The sequence below is a fragment of the Stegostoma tigrinum genome, chromosome 33, assembly GCF_030684315.1.
Source record: "Stegostoma tigrinum isolate sSteTig4 chromosome 33, sSteTig4.hap1, whole genome shotgun sequence".
Lineage (NCBI taxonomy): Eukaryota > Metazoa > Chordata > Chondrichthyes > Orectolobiformes > Stegostomatidae > Stegostoma > Stegostoma tigrinum.
Window position 1 is genome coordinate 22,681,219 of NC_081386.1, and position 24,021 is coordinate 22,705,239.

At 39.9% G+C, this 24,021-nt stretch overlaps 1 protein-coding gene across 1 annotated transcript in view; it reads left to right on the plus strand.

Moving 5' to 3' along the window:
- The window catches only part of igdcc4 (immunoglobulin superfamily, DCC subclass, member 4), a 126,724-nt gene that overhangs the window by 84,451 nt on the left and 18,252 nt on the right, over positions 1-24,021 (plus strand). The window contains exons 10-13 of the mRNA XM_048563125.2: positions 3,900-4,070; positions 5,709-5,939; positions 18,308-18,415; positions 18,694-18,868. Of these exons, the coding sequence (XP_048419082.2) occupies positions 3,900-4,070; positions 5,709-5,939; positions 18,308-18,415; positions 18,694-18,868 (685 nt within the window). The remainder of the gene's footprint in view (positions 1-3,899; positions 4,071-5,708; positions 5,940-18,307; positions 18,416-18,693; positions 18,869-24,021) is intronic.

Genomic DNA, 24,021 nt, shown 5'->3' on the forward strand with positions numbered 1-24,021 from the left:
ACTTTTAACCGAGTATTTGAAATGCTTAACCAGTGTGAAGAACATTTGTAGCTTCACCACAACAATCTAGCCAATCAGCTTTAGAGTCTTGACATCCCTTCCAACTGCTAACCATGACTTCTGGATTTGGGTGGAAGGCCCTGAAACATCTGGTGACCTGACCACTCTCCTAATCGTAACTTCAGTTTATGTCTTAATGCTATACCATAGTATTTGGCACTTAAAAGAAGCCAACAAATCCCAAAATTCACAACTTGTCCCAGTAATGCATACAAATGAAGACTGTTCATCTCATAGCTATGTTACAGTAGAATTTGGTGACATAATCCTTGTTACTTAAATGCCAGCATGTGCCAGCAAAACGAAGTTCAGCATGGTTTTGAATTCATGTATAGGCTAGTCTGAATAAAGTGGCAGATTTCCTTGCTGAAAGAGCAGTTAGGGAATGAGGTGAGTTTTTGACTACAGTTCTGCGCTTTCACTGTTACAATTACGAATACCATTTTTTAATTTCAGATTAATTGATTATAAACTCCCCAGCTGCCATGGCAGGATTTGAACTTGTGTTTTCAAGTTGTTAATTCAGGCCCACAGATTATAAATTTGGGTGCATGATAACAATGCAATCCCAGAGTGATTTTTTTTGTTTAATTAGCTTCATTTCTTATCCCTTCAGTTCTATGCTACTAAACTAATTATCTTGTTTTGACTGCTCTGTGTTGCTAGTTTAATTCTGCATTCCCTTCTAGGGATTACAACATTACTGTCACTGATTAAGGCAAAATACTGAGAACATGATAAGAACAATTGTGAGCGTCATCTGAACATTGGACTATGCTGCCCACTATGTTGAAGTGCATTGAAACTTTCTTGGAGAATCTCAATGCTAATATTTGAATTATGCTGCAAGTTTTAGGTAGATCCCCTCTTCGCATCAGTTGATACACTGATAGATCTGTAACATGGTTTCCCAGCTAGCGTGTGACAACACCAAGCAGGATGTGCTGTGTTTCTTCTACCCAATAAATGGACAGAATATCCCAAGTACCATCAAATCAGGTCAAACATGGCCAAGGAAACCCGTTAGGGAAGTAACAGTCATGCCACCTAAGTGACAGTAGTGACCATCACTAAAAAGAGAGAAACTGACTCTCGGGTTTTGACTTATAGCAGCATTATCATTATTGTTGAATTCCCACTAGTAATATCCTGGGTGTTACCATCGACTAAAAGCTGAACTAGGCCAACCATATAAACAATGTGGCTAAGAGAACAAGTGAGAAGCTAGGAATTCAGTGGTGAGTAATCCTGAAAACCTGTGCACAATCTAAAAGGTACAATTCAGTGACCTGATAAGTACAGTCAACACAGTCAAGAAACTTGACATCATACAAGCAATACAGCTTACTTGGTTGGATGTTCAACATTTGCTGTCTGCACCACTAGCACAGTAGCAGCAGTGTACCATCTAAAAGATGCAGTACAACAATTTAACAAAGCTCCTTTGACTGCATCTTCTAAACTCTCAAACTGTATCAACTACACTGTCAAGGCTAGCAGATCACATGGGAGTACCAACACCTGCAAGTTTCTGTCACATGGTGCTGGCTTGGAACTATAATGCTGATGCTGGGTCAAAATATTGGAACATAATCCCAAAAGCCATATGGATCTACCTACACTAATGAAGTGCAGCAGTTCAAGAAAGCACCTCAGCACCACCTTTTTAAAGGCAAACAGGGATTTGTAATAAATTCTCGTCTAGAAAGGAGCAAACATATTCCATTAATGTAACTTCATTACAATAATTAAAGCATGTGGCATAAAAGATGTTTTACAATTTACATGATCTATGTATCATTTTACCTTACAGGATGAGTTGGACAGTGAACCTGATAGCCATGTTTAATGTTAACTTGTAGAGGGAACAGGGTATTTAGAGCTTTTAGAATTGTAGATACTTTAGTGATCTTTTCAGAATGTGAACTTTGATAAACCAATGCATAACTTTTCAGTATTAACATCATAAGTTATTTGATGTTTAGTTCAGGATTGCCTTGCCAAGTTGTCCGTTCCATTACATCAAGATGTAGTTGCATACTTGGTTACTTTTACAGTGTGAGCTAGAATTCTACACTTCTGTCATTGTTAGCTGAAGCAGATAAGATTCTAAACTTCACCTTGTGTGGTAGATGTACTAGATGCTAAATCCTAAAAACAGTGATCATATTGAGATAAAAATTGTGTTTCTGACAATTTAGTGGTTGAGCAGCAACCACAAAGATGTTTGGCTCCTTCACATTTACTGACAACCATTTATTTTTGCCCAATAAATGTCTTTACATTGCAAGATGGGGAGGAAGAGAGAAACCAGGAAGTTACAGACCAGTCAGATTAACCTATCCAGTGGGGAGGTTATCAGAAAGAATTCTGGCATACAGAATATATCTGCACCTGGAGAGACACTGAATAATCAGGGGGAGTCAGCATGGATTTGTTAAGCAAGTATGAGGCATTCTGGTGCAATGACGAGACCAATTCACTTTTCATTTTATTCACTCTAGCTACCATCAGTTCTGAGGAATGGTCGCTGAACCTGAAATGCGACCTCTGATTTCTCGCCACAGCTGCTGTCAGACCTGCTGAGCTTTTCTCGCAGTTTATGGTTTTGTTTCTGATTTACAGCATCTGCAGTTCTTTCGGTTTTTACAAAATATCAGACACTGAGGTGCTCACCTGAGGCTGCTTGCCAAGCATCCACACTACATTGAGACAGACACAACTGAATTGGTCTCGTCTTTGAGCCAGAATGCCTCATGCTTGCTTACCAAATGAATCTTCTGTGGGGAGCTTGAGACTATAGTGTGTTTTGTGGTGGTCAAAGTAAATGGTACAAGGACACGCTGAAGGCTCTACTTTTAAGAAATTGATATTTAAAAATTATTTGTTCTTGGAGATGAAGGCATTGATGGTAGGGCCAAAGTTTATTACCAGCCCTAATTGCCAGAGAGCAGTTAAGAATTAACCGCATTGTCATGGATCTGGAGTCATGTGGGCTAGATCAGGTTAGGATGGAAGATTTCTAAACCTTTTCTTTAATTAATGAACCAGACAGGTTTTATGATGATCAACACTGATCGGGGTTACATAGTTATCATTAGGTCAGCTTTTTATTCCAGTATCATTTAATGAATTCAAATTTCATCAACTAACATAGTGGGATTCAAATTCATGTGCCCAGAGCATAGAAGTTTGCAGATTTACATTGACAATAGATCGAGGTTTTTACACAAAATAAACAAACCAAACTATTTTAATACAGAACACAGTTCTGCATTATTGATCCAGTGATGTGAGCACTCCACAGCCTCCCTGATATTGACTTCAAATCAGTATTCAAGTCACTGAGGGAAACCCATCCAGGACCACAGTACCTGACGAAACCAAATTTAAAAAAAACCCTTGAAGGTGTGAGAAAACACAAGGAGAGGAAATGCCAAGTTAACATTTATCGAAACTCATTGATTTGCAGCATTCCTTCCTATTCTCAACAGAAATGTCTGGCAGTTTCCTGCTGGAATGCTACCATATACATCAGATGATGAACGTGTTTGGGTGAACAAGGATGAATGAGAAAAAAAATTACATGGAATATTCAGTTTTCCATGTAAACATGATCCAAACTCCTAGGCCTGATGTTTAACCCTTAAGGAACAGAATGCTTAATTTGTGGTGCAAATTAATTTATTTTCTTAGTTCAGTTCTTATTCGTGGAAATATACATATGCAATATATGTACGGGAATGTGAAGAATTCTAGTTTGTAGAACCCTCAAACCTAAGTTGCAAAGTCAGACTTTCTATTTTTATTAATAGAATTTACCTCTGTTTGTGTAACAGATCAAATTTATTCAATCGAAGTTGATGGAAATGAGACACAAGTTATACTTCCTATTGTACAATCAAAGAAAATGTACAAAGTTCGGATTGCAGCAAGCACCACTGTAGGATATGGTGCACCGTCAGAATGGACCCAGCACCTAATCCCAGAACGAAATAAGCTAATAATGGGTAAGAATGATCTCTTTTTAGATTAGCAGATTGATTCAAAGGTGAATTTTTTTAAAGCAGTGTGTTTATATTTTCCATTGTTTATTTCTCACAGCATAACTGGTGTAAAGTTGTTCTTTATTGTCCACCACAGAATAAGTATACTATCCATTACTGTTTAAAGTACATTGTACGTGGCACCTTGTTAAATAGAAATTGGCACACACTACCTATCGGCGCATTCTTGAATCATATTGTTATGATAGCTGCTGATGTTATTACTGCACAAGTCATATCCCAGAATGAAACCTGGTGCGATAGATCTTCCTTTGTATTTGAACATAGTGATCATTTACTGAAACGGAAGCATACAATGTTGCATATTTCCTTTTGACAATAGAACAGAAGTTTGCTATACAAAATAAACAAACCAAGCTATTTTAATAAAGAGCACAGTTTGAAAGATCTTAAGAAACAGACTTCAGCAGTTCAAGAAAGCAGCTCACCACCACCTTTTCTACGGCAGCTAGGGATGCATAACAAATGCAGGCGCATATCTCATGAATGAATAAAAATAATCTAATCTGTTTCCCAATGCAATCATTTTATAATTTCACATCCAAAGAAAGTGGCCCTCTACCTCAAATCTTCAACTCAACTGATTCTTCTCAATAGTTTGCTGTCAACTGTGATGTCATCTCTCATGAATAATCTCAAGATTGAAAGCTTATACTTTCTCAGTCTTTTAATAATCTGTGGGTTTCCAATTAATCATTCCTGATCAGTATGTTACGCAAGGTTAAATGTATAGGTTTCCTAAGTCAAAAATTAATCCTTGATTATGAAAAATAATGGCCCTTGATGTTCGCAATCCCGATCGTAAACTCAACATAATACAAACCATTTCCTATTAACAGTCCGGGGTTCTCTGTTGTCTGGCAACAATGAATTGATTCATGGTTCGGAAAGACTGATTGACTTGGTTATTTTTAAACATTCACAAAAGAGACCAACATCCCGACAACTGTCTAAACATGATAGTATATGTAAATCAGATACCTTTCATCATAATTGCTCATTAGAAGTTTCAGAATAAAGTCATATATATCCCTTATGACAGCAACAACTTGCACTTGTACAGCCCTATTAACATGGTAAAATACTCTAAAACACTTGAAAAGTGTTGTCCAACAAAAGTTTGCACCAAGCAACATTATACTAGCGCTGAAAATCAAAAACTTGGTCACAGCATCAGGTTTTAATTAGTATTTTACAGTAGTGATACATAACAGCCAGATTTAGGGAAGGAGTTACAGAGACTGGGTCCTTGACAGCTGAAGGCATGGCCACCAAAACTGAAACAATTAAGTTGGAAATGCTTAAGCCCAGAATTGGAGGACTACCAATATCTTGGGGCTGTAGAAAAGGCTGGAGGAGATCACAGAAATGGGATAGCCTGAGACCTTTGATTGGATCGAAAACAGTAACAAGACTTTATAATTAATATGTAGTTTGACCTGAATCATTGTAGGTCAGTCAGCATTGGGTGATGGGTTAATTGAACTTGATTTTGGATGATGTCCTGTTCAGAGAGGCTGGAACATTATCAGATAATCAGTTTAAGTAATCATGACAGTGACCTGTTCTTCTTTGTTCTAGTTCCCTTTGCTCCAACAGAAATGAAGGTGAAGGCCAAAGTAGACTCTCTGCTGGTCACATGGCAGCCACCATCTAATCAAGTCCAGATCCAGGGTTACAAGCTTTATTACAGAAAAACAGATGTAGAAGATTTGAGCAAAGCATTAAATGAAACAAATAGAGATGAACACTGGACAAAAGGACCAATACAACTTAGAAGAAAAGTGAAGCAATATGAGATTACTGGATTAGGTAAGTGAGAGTAACCAGAATTTTGATAGCAGTATCATGGAAGGGAAGAACAGTGTTGGCAAATACAAATAATGCTACTGGTTAAATCATTGCTTATGATTCCTCAATAGTGAGGCTACTTGCATAGCTAGTATATTGCTTAGCTTCAGTGTTTCAGTGCCTATAGCTACATGTTCCTTGACTCTAAAATACGCAATGCAAATATTTATGGCGTGCCAGTAAAAAGATTTGGTTTTGGTACTGATTATGCCAAGCCTGAGCAGTTTGCTTCACAAAGGGAAAAAATATTTGTAGAATGCTTCCAACAGATGATAGTTGATAACAAAAACAGAAATTGCTAAGAACTGTTCTGAGGAAGGGTCACTCGACCCAAAATGTTTACTCTGATTTCTTTCCACAGATGCTGCCAGACCTGCTCAATTTTTCCAGCAATTTCTGTTTTTGTTTCTGATTTACAGCTTTTGTAGTTCTTTCTATTGTTAGATAATAGATGATGTCACCGGCCCAATTTATAACCGTTCAGTGGATGAAATTTGAGTGATTGAAAATCTGACTGTACAGATCTGCTTATTTCTTTGACCATAAGGCAGAGGAGCAGAATTGGGCCATTTGGCCTATCGTGTCAGCTCCGCCATTTGATTATGGCTAAAATGTTTCTCAACTCCATTCTCTTACTTTCTCCCTGTACCCCATGATCTCCTTACCAATCCAGACCTATCTATTTCTGATTAAATGTATTGAATAACTTTGCCCACAGAAGTCTATAGAGGCCATGGGTTCCACTGATGCATCACCCTGCGGCTGAAGAAATTCCTCCTCATCTCAGCTCTAAAATGCCGTCCCTTCACTCTGAGGCTGTGCCATTCACCAGTCAGAAATTTGTGTTTTGGCTTTATTTCTACTCACTTCTTTAATTTAGCCCATTAGAAACTGAATAATTTTATTTCATCTACCAGTTGTATTCATTTATTAGGATATTTCAGACATGTCATTATTGTCCACTGCATTATCCCATTAGTGAGTGTGAACTTTATGGTACACGAAGCAACACTGAGTATCAGAGATAATGGGAACTGCAGATGCTGGAGAATCCAAGATAACAAAGTGTGTAGCTGGATGAACACAGCAGGCCAAGCAGTATCTCAGGAGCACAAAAGCTGACGTTTCGGGCCTAGACCCTTCATCAGAGAGTGGGATAGAACCTAGAACATAGAACAGTACAGCACAGAACAGGCCCTTCAGCCCACAATGTTGTGCCGACCATTGATCCTCATGTATGCACCCTCAAATTTCTGTGACCATATACATGTCCAGCAGTCTCTTAAATGACCCCAATGACCTTGCTTCCACAACTGCTGCTGGCAACGCATTCCATGCTCTCACAACTCTCTGCGTAAAGAACCTGCCTCTGACATCCCCTCTATACTTTCCACCAACCAGCTTAAAACTATGACCCCTCGTGCTAGGCATTTCTGCCCTGGGAAATAGTCTCTGGCTATCAACTCTATCTATGCCTCTCATTATCTTGTATACCTCAATTAGGTCCCCTCTCCTCCTCCTTTTCTCCAATGAAAAGAGACCGAGCTCAGTCAACCAAGCCCTCCAGTCCAGGCAGCATCCTGGTAAACCTCCTCTGAACCCTCTCCAAAGCATCCACATCTTTCCTATAATAGGGCGCCCAGAACTGGACGCAGTATTCCAAGTGCGGTCTAACCAAAGTTTTATAGAGCTGCAACAAGATCTCACGACTCTTAAACTCAATCCCCCTGTTCATGAAAGCCAAAACACCATATGCTTTCTTAACAACCCTGTCCACTTGGGTGGCCATTTTAAGGGATCTATGTATCTGCACACCAAGATCCCTCTGTTCCTCCACGCTGCCAAGAATCCTATCCTTAATCCTGTACTCAGCTTTCAAATTCGACCTTCCAAAATGCATCACCTCGCATTTATCCAGGTTGAACTCCATCTGCCACCTCTCAGCCCATCTCTGCATCCTGTCAATGTCCCGCTGCAGCCTACAACAGCCCTCTACACTGTCAACGACACCTCCGACCTTTGTGTCGTCTGCAAACTTGCTGACCCATCCTTCAATCCCCTCGTCCAAGTCATTAATAAAAATTACAAACAGTAGAGGCCCAAGGACAGAGCCCTGTGGAACTCCACTCACCACTGACTTCCAGGCAGAATATTTTCCTTCTACTACCGCTCGCTGTCTTCTGTTGGCCAGCCAATTCTGTATCCAGACAGCTAAGTTCCCCTGTATCCCATTCCTCCTGACCTTCTGGATGAGCCTACCATGGGGAACCTTATCAAATGCCTTACTGAAGTCCATATACACCACATCCACAGCTCGACCCTCATCAACTTTTCTAGTCACATCCTCAAAAAACTCGATAAGGTTTGTAAGGCATGACCTACCCCTCACAAAGCCGTGTTGACCGTATTTGATCAAGCCATGCTCTTCCAGATGGTCATAAATCTTATCCCTCAGAATCCTTTCTAACACCTTGCAGACGACAGACGTGAGACTTACTGGTCTATAATTGCCGGGGATTTCCCTATTTCCTTTCTTGAAGAGAGGAATTACATTTGCCTCTCTCCAGTCCTCAGGTACGACTCCAGTGGAGAGCGAGGATGCAAAGATCTTCGCAAGTGGCGAAGCAATTGCATTTCTCGCTTCCCAAAGCAGCCGAGGACAAATCTGATCCAGGCCTGGCGACTTGTCAATCTTGATGTTTGACAAAATTTTCAGCACATCAGCTTCGTCTATCTCTATCTATTCCAGCATGCACACCTGCTCTTCAAAGGTTTCATTCACTACAAAGTTCGTTTCTTCCGTAAAGACAGAAGCAAAAAACTCATTTAGGGCTTCCCCTACCTCCTCAGGCTCCACACACAAGTTCCCTATGCTATCCCTGATCGGCCCTACTCTTTCTTTGATCATTCTCTTATTCCTCACATAAGTGTAAAATGCCTTTGTGTTTTCCCGGATTCCTTCTGCCAAGCCTTTCTCGTGCCCCCTCCTGGCTCTCCTCAGACCATTTTTGAGCTCCTTCCTTGCCTGCATGTAATCCTGTCTAGCTGAACTTGACCCTAGCTTCCTCCACCTTATGTAAGCTACCTTCTTCCTTTTCACTAGAAGCTCCACCGCTCTCGTCATCCAAGGTTCCTTAATCTTACCCCTTCTTGCCTGTCTCAGAGGGACATATTTACTCATCACTCCCAACAACTGTTCCTTAAACCGTCTCCACATGTCTATAGTTCCCTTACCATGGAACAACTGCTCCCAGTCCATGCTTCCTAACTCATGTCTAATCGCATCATAGTTTCCTCTTCCCCAATTAAATATCCTCCCATTTTGCCTAATCCTCTCCTTCTCCATAGCTATGTAGAATGTGAGGCAGTTATGGTCACTATCACCAAAATGCTCTCCCACCACAAGATCTGATACCTGCCCCGGCTCGTTTCCGAGCACCAAGTCTAGAATGGCCTCTCCCCTCGTCGGCCTGTCAACGTACTGCGTTAGGAAACCCTCCTGAACACACCTTACAAAAACAGCTCCATTCAAATCTTCTGCTCGAAGGAGGTTCCAATCAATATTAGGTAAGTTAAAGTCACCCATTACAACAACCCTACTGCGTGCACACTTTTCCAAAATCTGTCGACCTATGCTTTCTTCAATCTCCCTGCTGCTATTGGGGGGCCTGTAGTAAACCCCTAACGAGGTGACTACTCCCTTGCTGTTCCTAATTTCCACCCATACTGACTCAGTAGGCAGATCTTCCTCGACAAAGGAAGCTTCTGTAGCTGTGATACCCTCTCTGATTAGTAGTGCTACACCCCCTCCTCTTTTTCCCCCCTCCCTATTCTTTTTAAATGTTCTAAACCCTGGAAGATCCAGCAACCATTCCTGCCCATGAGAAACCCATGTCTCTGTTATGGCCACAACATCATAGCACCAGGTACTGATCCATGCTCTAAGTTCATCACTTTTATTCCTGATACTCCTTGCATTAAAGCAAACACACTTTAACCGATCCCTTGGTTCCTTCCCAGGAAAATCCTTCCCATTAGCTGGTCTACCTCTTGCTACTGCCTCACCTGCATCAACGCTCACCTCTGGTATACAGCTCAGGTTCCCACCCCCCTGCCATACTAGTTTAAACCCTCTCGAACTACTCGAGCAAACCTTCCACCCAGGACATTGGTCCCCTTCCAGTTCAGATGCAACCCGTCCTTCTTGTACAGGTCCCACCTTCCCCAGAAGGCATCCCAATTATCAACATATCTGAAGCCCTCCCTCCTACCCCAGCTGCGTAGCCACGTGTTCAGCTGCGCCCGCTCCCTGTTCCTCACCTCGCTATAGGTGAGGCACTCATATTCCACTTGGGATCCCTGCAGCCCAATGGTATCAATGTGGACGTCACAAGATTCAAAATTTCCCCCTCCCCCACTGCATCCCAAAACCAGCCCAGCTCGTCTCCTCCCCCCACTGCATCACCAAACCAGCCCAGCTCGTCCCTGCCTCCCTAACCTGTTCTTCGTCTCACCCATCCCCTCCTCCCCCTCAAGCTGCACCTCCGTTTCCCACCTACCAACTTCATCCCGCCTCCTTGACCTGTCTGTCCTCCCTGGACTGACCTATCGCCTCCCCACCTATACTCTCCTCTATCATCTTCGGTCCGCCTCCCCCTCTCTCCCTATTTATTTCAGAACCCTCTCCCCATCCCCCTTTTCTGATGAAGGGTCCAGGCCCGAAACGTCAGCTTTTGTGCTCCTGAGATGCTGCTTGGCCTGCACTGCTCATCCAGCTACACGCTTTGTTAACTCAAAGAGTATCATTGTTTTCCCCTGGACGTAGTATCTTGTATATGGCCTTCCCTCACTAGACATCAAGCATTGTGATCAGTCAACGACTGGTATGCATTATAGATGTTCACAGTTTTTAACATAAATAGGATTCCTACTTTACACTCTTCTATTAACGCTTTGATTTTTAAGAAAAAGGACTATAAAAGTTGAGTAAACATTAAGTAATAGACTTGATGTACTGCATGGGGGACCAAGTGTGGAAACAGCTAGTAAATGGAACAGAGAGTTGAAGATGACAGTAAGTACTGCTTTTATCATTCAGAGCTTTCATCCCAGAGTGGAAAATTACTGTAAAAATGCATCTCTTATTAAATATTATTGAAAATATTTATATTTAGGTGTCGAATGAGAAAGGTCTGATCTCAACATTCCTAGTTGCTGAGCATGAATGGTTTTATCGGTGTTTCTCACTTTAGTAAATAAGACTTTTTTTGGCAACTTACGCTTATTGCAAATCACATTTGTATCCAGTATTCACATTTCAGGAGTGAAAGGCTTAATGCATGAGGAACATTTGAGGACTCTAGGTCTATACTCTTCAGAATTTAAAAGGATGAGGAAGGATCTAAGTGAAACTTAGAGAATACTGAATGGCCTGGACAGAGTAGACATTGGGAAAACATTTCTATTGGTAGGAGAGACCAGGACCCTTAGAGGTACAGCCTTAGAATAAAGTGAAGACCCTTTATAATGGAGATAAGGACAAACTTCTTCATCCAGAGTGGTGAATCTATGGAAAGCTGTGGAAGCCAGGTCATTGATTCTGTTTATGACAGAGATGGATAGGGGATCAAGGATTGTGGGGAGAACGTGGGAGAATAGGGTTCAGAAGTATATCAGCCGTGATGGAATGCTAGTGCAGACCCGATGGGCCGAATGGCCTAATTTCTGCTCCTGTGCCTTATGGTCTTATACTGCATACACTAAATGCCTTGCCTACTAATGTATATGTAGAAAGAATGAAAATTTGAGGATAACAGCTGACAGTAGAGACTTAGTGTATGCCTATATTTACAGATGTTGTGTTCTAAGAAGCACATCAATGAGTATATGATTGAAGTAATCTGAGGTCAACTACGTGTGCTGCATATATGCCATAGTGCCAGTAGGTGGTGCATCAGCATTCCCCAAAGATGTCACTCCATAAAGATCTTGTGTATTTTATGTTTAGCAATGCAACCAAATCCCTGCAAGCTTGTTGAGGCCACCTTATATCAAAGAGTGAATAGAACTGTGTGCAATGTGTAAGAGCTCACCAGTTCCTCTTGGGTACATGACATGTGGTGATAGGAAGATAAAAATAATCTAACATCTAGATCATTGTGTGGTCCCCTTAGAGCTGTGATGGATGTGCACAGTACACATTTATAAAATATTACCTCCTGCCCACTAATTTACTTTAGTGTCTGCTTTTTCCCAAAACTAAATTGATGATTTTGCATTCAGACTTGTCACAGCTGCACCAGATTCTTTGTGGGCAATAGAGGATTATTTCCTCCTTGACAAGCATTTTTGCTGGTCTGACAGCACAGTCATTCATTGCTCTTTCAATGCTCAAGATGAAAACTTTTGATAATTCATTCCTGGAGTAACATACCCTTTGAATTCTTGCTAAATTATGGATATTGACATAAAAAATTGAATTACAGTAAGTTAGCAACAACATATAAATGAATATTTTCTCCTGAAGGAAACAGTTGCATTTTTGTGTTCTCGTGGATGAAGAGGTGACAAATCATGGGTATTGTGTTTCTCACCACTGTTTGAAAAACTCCTTATGCAACTTTTCTATCCAAATTCTCCTAGTGCTATTACTCAGAAACTTAAAATAAGCAGTAACAGCTATTTCAGTATTTTGCATATTAATATATGTCCATAGTACTGCAGAGAGTCCAATAATGTTTGCAGGTTATATGTTACTGTGTTCTTAATCAGCAATACTCACTTGGTTTGGATTCTAGACTCTTATACATGTCATTTGTCTTTCGTGTTGATATATTTGATGTCTTATTTGTCAAAACAAAGCTGATCTGTGCTCAGATTCATCTGGAAAATCACGTAATTACAAACAACTATTCTTTTAATAAATCAGTTTCTTTGTTAGAGTTGTAAAGAACAATGTGCAAGTTTTATTACATCTGGTAAACACATGCCACCTTAATTTATAATTTATTTATTTTGGATTTCTCCAGAAGCAAAACCTATCTTCTCAACATAGTTCCTTGATGTCTTCTGGAGTAACGGCTATTCTGTTTTCAGTTTATGGAGGGTCATATCTCTATAAATATTTTACTTATTTGGATCTAACTTGCTTTATCAAACTTACAAAAATTGTTCACTGCAGATTAGATTTCTAAGCATTTTTAGCAATATAATAACAAACCTCCTTAGGGGAGCGCAAAGCTGATTTTTAAAAATATTGTTTTTGAATCAGTGATGTTACTGAAACCAAACTGATTAGTGGATTAATTGGTGGTGTATTCTGTGACAAAGCTTCTTTCACGTTGAAAAATTGTGATATGATTGGTGATGCTTTTCAAACCAGAACATCATCACAGGAGTTATAAAACTGTAATGTCATGTTCCTACCAGGAGCACAAGAGGGAGCATAAGACCTATACCTCAACATTCTGTATTAGTCCATTTCAGTACTGTGTAATAACAGCATATTTTGTTTGCTGTATTTTCTAGCGATGTATTTCTCTCACAAGGACTTAGTTCCTTCTTGCAGAATTTCAGGTGTGGAACTCTCATCATGTACTAGATCAGATTTATGGGAAGATGGATGGAATTATGGAACATTTTGGTGTGCATACTGCAACCTGAAATGCTTTGTTTTTTTTCTGAATTTGAGCTTTCCCTGTTTTCAGTTGAGTTGGCTGTGTGCAATCTTTATTGAATATTAATTTGACAGTCCAGAATTTTGGAATTGAAAGTGCTTGATCAACACACTTACATTTCAATTTAAAATATCTAATTTCAAAAAATGAGCAGACAGTTTTTAAAAAATCTTTCAATAGGATTGAATCATTGTTATGTCGACCATATTTATCTAGATTACAATAACCTTATCTCTAATGAACAGTTTGAAAATTGAATCTGATTTGTTTAGTACGTTGTTGGACCTTACAAGAGGTTTTGAACCCTCCCGGATTGTCATGAAGTCTGCAGAAGTTGATGGTTAATCTCCTGAAGTTTGCAGTGAGCAATGAGCAAGAAAATTAATGGGGGCTTCTCAAAACTCATATCAAATGGTGAATCAGAATTATCATGATATTTATTTCTCATTAGTTTCAAATGTTCATGGAAGCCCTCGTCAGCATGGTTGTTGAAATGCAAAGACAACATGCATTTGTCCTGTTTCATTCATCTTATTAGTATGCTGGTTCTGTTTTAAGACACTGCAGTGACACTACAGTGAAGTTAGCTGCAGTCTCGCTTCATAATGGCAACATCATGAGATGAAATCTTCCGCAACTTCATTGAGTTTCCAATCCCATATAATTTAATATGTGGCTGTAATTGTACGTGACACATTCTTTAATACTTGCACCATTTGTGTGTAATAGAGCAAATTTAATTTCTCAACTGGTTGAGAACACCTTTGATAGTTTGCAAAATTCTAATCACTTTTATCTGAGAAATTAAATATCATACATAGAATTAAAAGCAATATTGAGATTTGATATTTGAGTTTACTTTATTGCAAACAAAATATAAAATTTTAGGTATTCTGAAAGCTTCAATATTAACATCCTACTCTGGATTAATGGTGTAAACATGCTTCCTATTTTTGGTTTTATTTGAAATGAGTTTCTTTCTTTCATTACAATATTACAATTGAACTTGATGCACCACTCAGTGTGATAACAAGAAATTGTATCATATTTTGCTAGCTTTTTCAACAATGCATGTTCCTCCTGCTTCAGTGCACTTGAATAGATCCTTATTGGTTGAGAGCACAAATGAAGGTTATACCAGCTGTTTTCATCAGGCCACAATTTTCACTTCTACTTCATTAAATTAAGTTCAGCAATGAAATGCAAAATGCTTTATTTTTGTTATTACTCTGCAAAAATTGGTGTAGAGGAAGAGTTTTCTTAACTCACTTTTAATTTGGATCATTAGCAGAATGCCCCAAACCTGAGTTGTCTATTAAAGTAGCTATAACTAGTATACAGTATTTGCACATCATGACTGGAATGGAGATGATGAATTAAAAACCAATGGAAGCTGATTGTTGATCCTGGATTTGGCATTTCAGAGACAACACTTTCTCTCTTGCTCTCTGTTTTCATTCCCAACCCCCATCCAAAGGGAAAAACAGGAGATGTAAAGCTAGGGAGAAATTGTTCTTCAGGCCTAATCTGTAACTCATTAAGCTTCATGCACAGGCAGCTTGCCCCAAGGGAGGAACATATTTTGGAACATCTACCTTGGTGGTAGTGACCTCAGTTAAGTTCTGAGAGTTGTTTGTAAAGGGAGAAGGAGGGTGTTGATTATCGCTCCTGTGGATTCAGGGAACAATCCTGCACTTTCTGGTTCCATGAGAAAGTGATTTTTAGGAGGCGGAGGAGGGAAGCTTTCTGGAAACATAACATTTGTTGGTTGTTGCAAAACTGCTGAACAATTTTGCAAAGTAGACCCAATGTCTTGTCTACTCCTGACGTGACTAATTCGTTAAGAGGGGATCTTTTCTTAAATCAGTAATTTCATCATTGACAATGTCATTGTTGTTTCTGTCTCTGACTGAAGAGTGTAAAAGTGGCCTGCAAACATTTAGCAGTGAAATTAATGCATTCATATATTTATACACATGCATTCCCATTCCAAAATTGCAATGTTTTTCATCCAAATCTACTACCAAAACATCCCCCGATAAATTGTTACCATAAATGAACTTAGTTTCATTTCTTATTTGTACACCATGAAATGATAACAACAGCAATTTCTAAAGGTATGTTGGAGCTTCAAATTTGTAGCACTGAGCTGAATGCAGATGGTGATATTTCTGGCAAATCTAGGACTTCAAGAATATTTTAAAATGGATCTTCTTATAATTAAGCCTAATTGTCAAAATCTATTTAGAGCATTGACTTTCTTAAAGCAAAGCAATAGAAACAAGAGTAACAGCTGATTAAGGTCTTCCCTTTCACCCTGAACAAAGAACGAAGAAACCTACAGCACAGGAACAGGCCCTTCGGCCCTCCAAGCCTGCGCCGATCAAGATCCCCTGTCTAACCTGTCATCTATTTTCTAACGGTCTGTGTCCATTTGCTCCCTGCCCATCCATGTACCTGTCCAAATATATCTCAAAAGACGCTAATGTGTCTGCGTCTACCACCTCAGCTGGCAACGCGTTCCAGGCACCCACCACCCTCTGTGTAAAGAACTTTCCATGTATATCTCCCTTAAACTTTCCTCCTCTCACTTTGAACTCATGACCCCTAGTAATTGAGTACCCCACTCTGGGAAAAAGCTTCTTGCTATCCACCCTGTCAATACCCCTCATGATTTTGTAGACCTCAATCTCCGTCTTTCTAATGAAAATAATCCTAATCTACTCAACCTCTCTTCATAGCTAGCACCCTCCGTACCAGGCAACATCCTGGTGAACCTCCTCTGCACCCTCTCCAAAGCATCCACATCCTTTTGGCAATGTGGCGACCAGAACTGCACACAGTACTCCAAATGTGGCTGAACCAACGTCCTATACAACTGCAACATGACCTGCCAACTCTTGTACTCAATACCCCACCCAATGAAGGAAAGCATGCCATATGCCTTCTTGACCACCCTATTGACCTGCGTTGTCACCATCAGGGAACAATGGACTTGAACACCCAGATCTCTCTGTTCATCAATTTTCCCTAGGACTTTTCCATTTACTGTATAGTTCGCCCTTGAATCTGATCTTCCAAAATGCGTCACCTCACATTGGCCCAGATTGAACTCCATCTGCCATTTATCTGCCCAACTCTCCAGTCTATCTATATTCTGCTGTAATTTCTGACAGTCCCCTTCACTATCAGCTACTCCACCAATCTTAGTATCATCAGCAAACTTGCTGATCAGACCACCTACACCTTCCTCCAGATCATTTACATATATCACAAACAACAGTGGTCCCAGCACACATCCCTGTGGAACCCCACTAGTCGCAGGTCTCCAATTTGAGAAACTCCCTTCTACTACTACCCTCTGCCTCCTGTTGCCTAGCCAGTTTTTTATCCATCTAGCTAGCACACCCTGGACCCCATGTGACTTTACTTTTTCCATCAGTCTGCCATGGGGAACCTTATCAAACGCCTTACTGAAGTCCATGTATATGACATCTACAGCCTTTCCCTCATCAATCAACTTTGCCACGTCCTCAAAGAATTCTATTAAGTTGGTAAGACATGACCTTCCCTGTACAAAACCATTTTGCCTATCACTGATAAGCCCATTTTCTTCCAAATGGGAATAGATTCTATCCCTCAGTATCTTCTCCAGTAGCTTCCCTACCACTGACGTCAGGCTCACCGGTCGATAATTGCTTGGATTATAACGTTCAGCTACAGAACCTGAAAGAAATACATGATCCACAGATCATAAGGTCAAGTTAGTCTGGATTCTGTCATAGGCTTGTCAAACACAATTTCCTTATTAGAGGATATAACCAGCAGAGCAGATTCAGGAGAACCAGTAAACATAATACATGCTGTTTTCAGAAAACATTTGAAAAGCTTGCTGTTCATGATTATGATTCTTAAAATTTAAGATAATGTACTAGAGTTGACTGACTAGTCAGTAGGAAACAGAAGAAATAAATGGACCGTTTTCAAGATGACAAAGTGTAGCTAATAGAGTGCCATGCCAAGGGACAAATTCTTAGGCCTTAGTTACTAATGATCTATATCAATAATATAGATGAGGGTCGGATATATTTTTGAACGTAAGAAGAGGATGCAAAGAGGCTGCCAAGAAATAAGCACAAGTTAAGTGGTCAGTATGACCTCATTGAATGTTGGAGCAGACTCTGTGGGCCTTATGGTCTCCTCTTGCTCATCTATATTATATTTGTGAGACCCCTTATTCCATTATCAGCCGCCACTACTGCCTTTGGCAAGTGTTTCTTGGCTCTTTCACTGTTGGTGCTGTGAATAGTCAGGCAGTAGAAGACTTGAGAGAGCTCAAAATAGAAGAGTGGAAGTGGCCCAAGAGCAAATGAATATGTTTCCTTAATTCAGGCACGAAACCATTCATGTGTGACTAATGTTTAAGTGTGAAGTCCTTACATTTGACCTGAAGATTTACTTAGATTCAGAGATGCAATAGTACAATTTATGTCTATATATTATGAACTAGTTTCCTTCACTTGAAAGATTGCCACATTAAAATGACTGGGAAAAACTTGTATTGATTACGGTATCATACATTGTTAAAGTGGCAAGATCGTCTTGTTTGTCTCTTCAGAAAACTTTACTGGATTTATCTGTTTCCTCATTTAGTTTCAGACCGACTTTATGAAGTTAAGTTGATTGCATTCAACAAACAAGATGATGGATATGCAGCAATATGGAGAGGAAAAACTGAAAAAGCACCTGCTGTGACCTTAGGTGAGCACCATAATGAGCATGCTTATGCTAATTGTTTGAGTGTGCTCTTGACCATATCAAGCAAGGCCAAGAATGCCCTAACCATGGCCCAAGGACTTGTATTTTTCTCATTATTCAAAAGCAATGTTTATGTGGAATTTTCATTTCACATGTACAGTGTTTTGCAGTGTGTCTATAGTTCTGTAATCAGTTAAATTTGTAACCATTAAACAATGTATAACTAGATACAAAATTGGAATGTAAAATACAATATATGTGATTACATCTCTCTTTTTCAGATCTCCCAGTAGTGCTACCACCTCCAACCCAGCTCCGCGCAGAATCCAACAGTTCCAGGGCAATTTGGTTACACTGGACCCGACCACCATTCACTACAGTCCAAATTGCAAATTATACTGTACGTTGCAGTCCATCAGGGCTCAAGAATGCTTCTCTTGTGACGTATTTCACAAGGTGAATTCAAGTAACTATTTCCTAAATAGATTGCAGTTGATTACAGATGAATAGTTAAAGTCTAGTCAAGATCCTAAATAATGATTGAAATTCTTTTCTCAATTAATTTCCAAATATAGATAAATAGCCTTGGTAAGTTGAAATGGATGCTGGGCTATTTGAATAGTTACACTTCAAGCTTCAAGGAATAAGAAGTCTTATCTGTTTAATACTGTCCCAGTGGCAACGTGCTTATTGCTGCTATCTTTTTGATCACTTTCAGATTCAAATTCCTCTAGATAAACGTTGTTTTAGCCACTGTGACCCCATCTATTTGGACCACTCGCTTCAAATTTGTACACCTTCTTTGTCCAGCATGGTGTTTCATGATCATCTTACAGATTTGTCAGTGGCTTATAAGCAGCCACATTTACCTTCTCTCTCAGGGCATGGGACTGTACTGCAGCACTTCAGTATTTTGGTTTGCTCTATCAAGGCCTAATCGTGTAGATCTCACGGTTTCAAAGCTTCTTTCAGATCAGTCAACATTTTGACTGTGTTCATCCAGCCTCACGTTTTATTATCTTGGATTCTCCAGCATCTGCAGTTCCCATTATCTCTGAAACAACGTTTTGACATTGCTTTACTCACTTATTAGCTTTTTTCAAGGTCTCCTGACATTCATGGTCCCTTATGTTTCTATGTCTAAATTGTTTGTTCTACCTAGTGTGTTCTATTTTCTTTGCAAAGTTGCCTTTAAAAGACAGGCTTGTGGGCATATCTTCATCAATCCTGAGATCAACATCCAGTTTCACATTCCCATAATTATTTCTGCCGTTGAGCTTATTGAAAACTTATGTCCTGCCAGTGCTAGTGAGTCGTTGTAGTTTTAGAGTGGAATGATAATCCTTCATTCTGGTTTTATTAAGCTCAATTTTCCTCAAAGGCATGTGTTTAAATCCCACCACTGCCACCATGATATGTTGATATGGGTTCTGTGTTTTAATAGTCAACCTTAGTGTTCATATTTTTCAAAAATTGATCAGTTTAATTCCATTAGCTGCTTGCAGCAGAAGAAACCTCAGTTCCCACTGCAGATCAGTTCCTACTGGTTCTCTTATGTGTTCCATGCTTATTCAGATGCAGCTGTAAAAATATTCCTGGCTGATGTCCTCAACAATGTGAGATAGTGGCATAGTAATAATGTCACTGGACTAGTAATCCAGAGGCCCGGGCCAGGGATTCAAATTCAACCATGACAGCTCTTAGCTTTTGAATTTAATGAATCAAAAATTCAGTACAATTCACAGTAATGGTGACCATGAAACTGTAATCAATTGTTGTAAAAACACATGGTTTACCGTTGTCCTTTAGGATAGGCAATCTGTCATCCTCACCTGGTCTGGCCTACTTTTGAGTCCAGGTTGACTATTAACTACCCACTGAATTGCTACAGGAAGAAGCTCAGTGCAAGGGCATTCTAGGGTGACCAACAAACATAGGTCTTGATGAAGATGCCCACATCCAATAAAAAATAAGAAAACATAACGTTAGTTCTTATGTAGAATTTTACAAACAGTGTATAACGTATCTTTTTTGCTGTCCTTTTAGATGTTGAATCATAAAGGAACTTGTCATATTTACATAATTGAAAGTGATTCTTAACACCATCAATATAGTCTTGTTGAAAGCATTATTTTTGAGTTTGTGTGTGGTGAGAGGGGTTGGCCTGAAGGTAGGACTCCACTCATTTATACAATTGACATGCCCAAAATGCATCCATAAAGATTTGGCTAAGGATTAAAATTCTAAGATGTTTGTTGTAGAAGTAGCAGACTCCTTTCAAGTAATATGTCTGCTTTTAACAGAATTTAAAGAGAGCTGTGTGTGAAAAACAAGTTCTGTCCTGATATATATGAAGTACAGTTTAGATGGTGTGTTTTCTCATGATTCATACTGAGGTTTGGAACCTAATAAAGATTATTTTTGAGTATTGTGTACTACACATGGCTGAAGAATGTAGCCTTTATACATGTTCCTATGTGGTTGTTTGAGTGTCTAGCTCTTTTTCTTCTTTATGCATTCCACAATTCTGGAAAAAATAACTTACTGTTAGCTGGTGTTGATATTGAGTCATACAGATCTACATGATGGCTTATTCCCAAGTTGAGTGAAGAGATAAGTGGCCTCCATTATAATATGAAATAAGAGAAATACGCTGAACTCTGAAATAGCTGCTGGTACATGCACAGAGTGCAGCCAATGGCATCAGCTGGTCATGGTCACCTTTAGGATTCGTGTGCACCTAACTGCTGTTGTCACCACTTTCCATATGCAGTAATACCAAGAGATGTGCAGGTGCCTCATCTTTATTCCGTTGCAATTAGTTTTTAAAAATCACAGCCAACCTCTGTTTCTAGTCTATGGAGTTTCTAAGCCAACAGAGTTTGGATAGAAATCTTCAAATTGTTAGAACTGAGAAAGTTTAGGCCATCAAAATCATGAGGGGTTCGTGCTGTCAGACTAGAAAGGAATTGTAAAATTGTCTCTACAGCTCAAGTGAAAAACTGAGGAAAGCCGATTAAACAGACAAAGACAGCCGAGTCTCTATAATAGACTGGGTTGGGAAACATTAAATTTTGTTTTGATGTTGATATTAAGATCTTTCTAACTGTCTTCTATGTTTAGTTTTGTTCATCTCTTTTGTATAATAAGCCTATGTTCTGTGGCCATCACAATAACCAAATTGCAAAAATCATAAAAACATATTTATTTATCTATTTATGTATTGTCACATGTACCAAATAGCGAAAAGCATTGTTTACAAACAGTACAGGCCAATCATACTAAGCAAAGGATGTACAGATCAAAAAGACTTAGACAGGCATACAGGTTACGTTGCGCAGGGCGTGCACTAGGTAAGATTAGCAAGATCAGAATTGAGAGAGTCCATTCATCAGTCTGATAACAGCCATGAAAATGCTGCTCCGGAACCTGCTTGTGCGTGTGTACTGGCTTCTACATCTTCTGCCTGACGGAAGAGGTTTTAGGAGATCATTACCAAGGTGCGATGGGTCTTTGGTGAAGTTAGCAGCCTTTCTGTGGCAGTGAGCCATATAAATGGAGTCCATAGATGGAAGGTTGGCTTCTGTGATGGTTTGGACTGTGCACACTACATTCTGTGGTTTCCTACAGTCCTGGACAGAGCAATTGGCGTACCAGGCCATTATGTATCTGGATAGAATGCTTTCAGTGGTGCAAGTGGAGAAGTTGGTAAGGCACCTTATGGGTATGCCAAATTTTTTGAGCCACTTGAGGAAGAAGTGGCGTTGTTCTGCCTTCTTGACTGTTGCATCTAAATGGGAAGTCCAGGACAAGTTGTCAGTTATTGTCACTCTGAGGAACTTGATGCTCTTCCCCCTCTCAACCTCAGTTCTGTTGATGTAGATGGGGATGCATTCTCCTCCTTTCTTTCTGAAGTCAATGATCAGTTCTTTAGTTTTGCTGACGTTGAAGGACAGATTGTTTTTATTGCACCATATCACCAAGCCCTCAGTCTCCCTTCTGTAGTTTGACACATTGTTGTTAGATATCTGTCCCACTATGGTGCTGCTGACAGTGAACTTGTAGATGGCACTCATTAGGAATTTGGCAACATTGTCCTAGGTGTACTGGGAGTACAACAGGGGGCTGAGGACACATCTTTGGGAGGGCTCCAGTGTTTGGTGTTATTGTGGAGGAGGTGCAGTTACCTATCTTCACTAGTTGTGGCCTGTGGATTAAGCAAGATTTCAACTGAGGTCTGACTCGCCCAATATTAGTATCGGCTGGGATCACAACAATGTGTGAAATGGAAGTTGATTCTATGCTAATCTGTGTGATACTGTTGTCTTGTGATGAAAAATGGTTAACAATAGAGATCAAAATGGATTAGGATGACCTGAGCAGAATTGCCAAAGCAGAATCTCTTTTCTTGTGTCTAAGGCAAGAGTGTACTTGCCAAACAAATTATTTTGTCAAAGATACACAATATAGTTTTAAACAAAGAATGTCTGTAATTCCTGTGGATATGATATAAAACAAGTAGTGTTAAAATCTATAGCAACTGCAAAGAATGAAGACACGCTTGGAATTATTGGGAGTGTATTTTTGTTTTCGTTTTTATTCTGTTTTGTTAATATTCATCAAAGAAGTATTTTCACTCCCATATGTTAAGGAAGTTCTCATTTAACTTTGCCCCATTCTTTCATTTTAATGTTGGTAATTATTGGGACCTAAAATCTTGTTGAGTGTCATGAAATTCATTTTATTGTACTTGACCGCATTTGTCATTTTGGCAGACCCGTCTCCCATTCTCACTTGAGATCTTTCCCTATGTTGCACTGTTGCTCAAAGTCTGTACCAGGGCACCTTGACCTTTCAGGGCCCAGACTGAGTGCCCCTTGCCACACTGCAGCTGAGACATCATTCCCCCCCCCCACAAGGGTTTTGACAACCTTTGCCCACCTAAACATGACATAGTCACCCCTTCTAGCTGACCATAGGATCAACAACCTGTTGACCTGCAGGCACGGACCAATACCAAGTTCAGCATCCCTGAGCTGCTGTGCCAGTCACAAATTGTGATCTGAGCTTAGCCACAGCTAACACCCTGGTGATTAGGAAGAGGAGAAAGATCAAAGCGCCACAGCCAGCCTAGGGGAGCAATCATGATGCCTCCCCACCAAAAAAAAGCCAGTATGCAGCAGCCACGAAACAACCAGAAGAAGTGACAATCCTTGCAAATGACTTAAGGCCCAATAAGTCAAGAGCCCTCTTCCGCCAGTGTAGACCCTGAGTGCCGTTGACCAGGCACCACGCTGGAAAGATCCTCTTCAGGACGTACTGTAATAAAAAGTTACATTTTTGTGTAACAGTGCTTTATGGACAATGGAATTGCATTTTGAAGTGCTGACATTGGAATGTAGGTGATGCTGTGGGCAGTTTTGCACACTGCAATGCGATGATGACTAGGTAAGTTGTTTTTGTGATATTGAGTAAGGAATTATTGTAAGCTAGAATACTGGGCATTACTCCCCTCTTGTCCTTCAAAATATGGCCTTCTATTTCACCTGAAAAGGCAGATGAAGCCTGACTTTTAACTATTTTTCTGAAAGAAAGCACCTCCAGTAGCA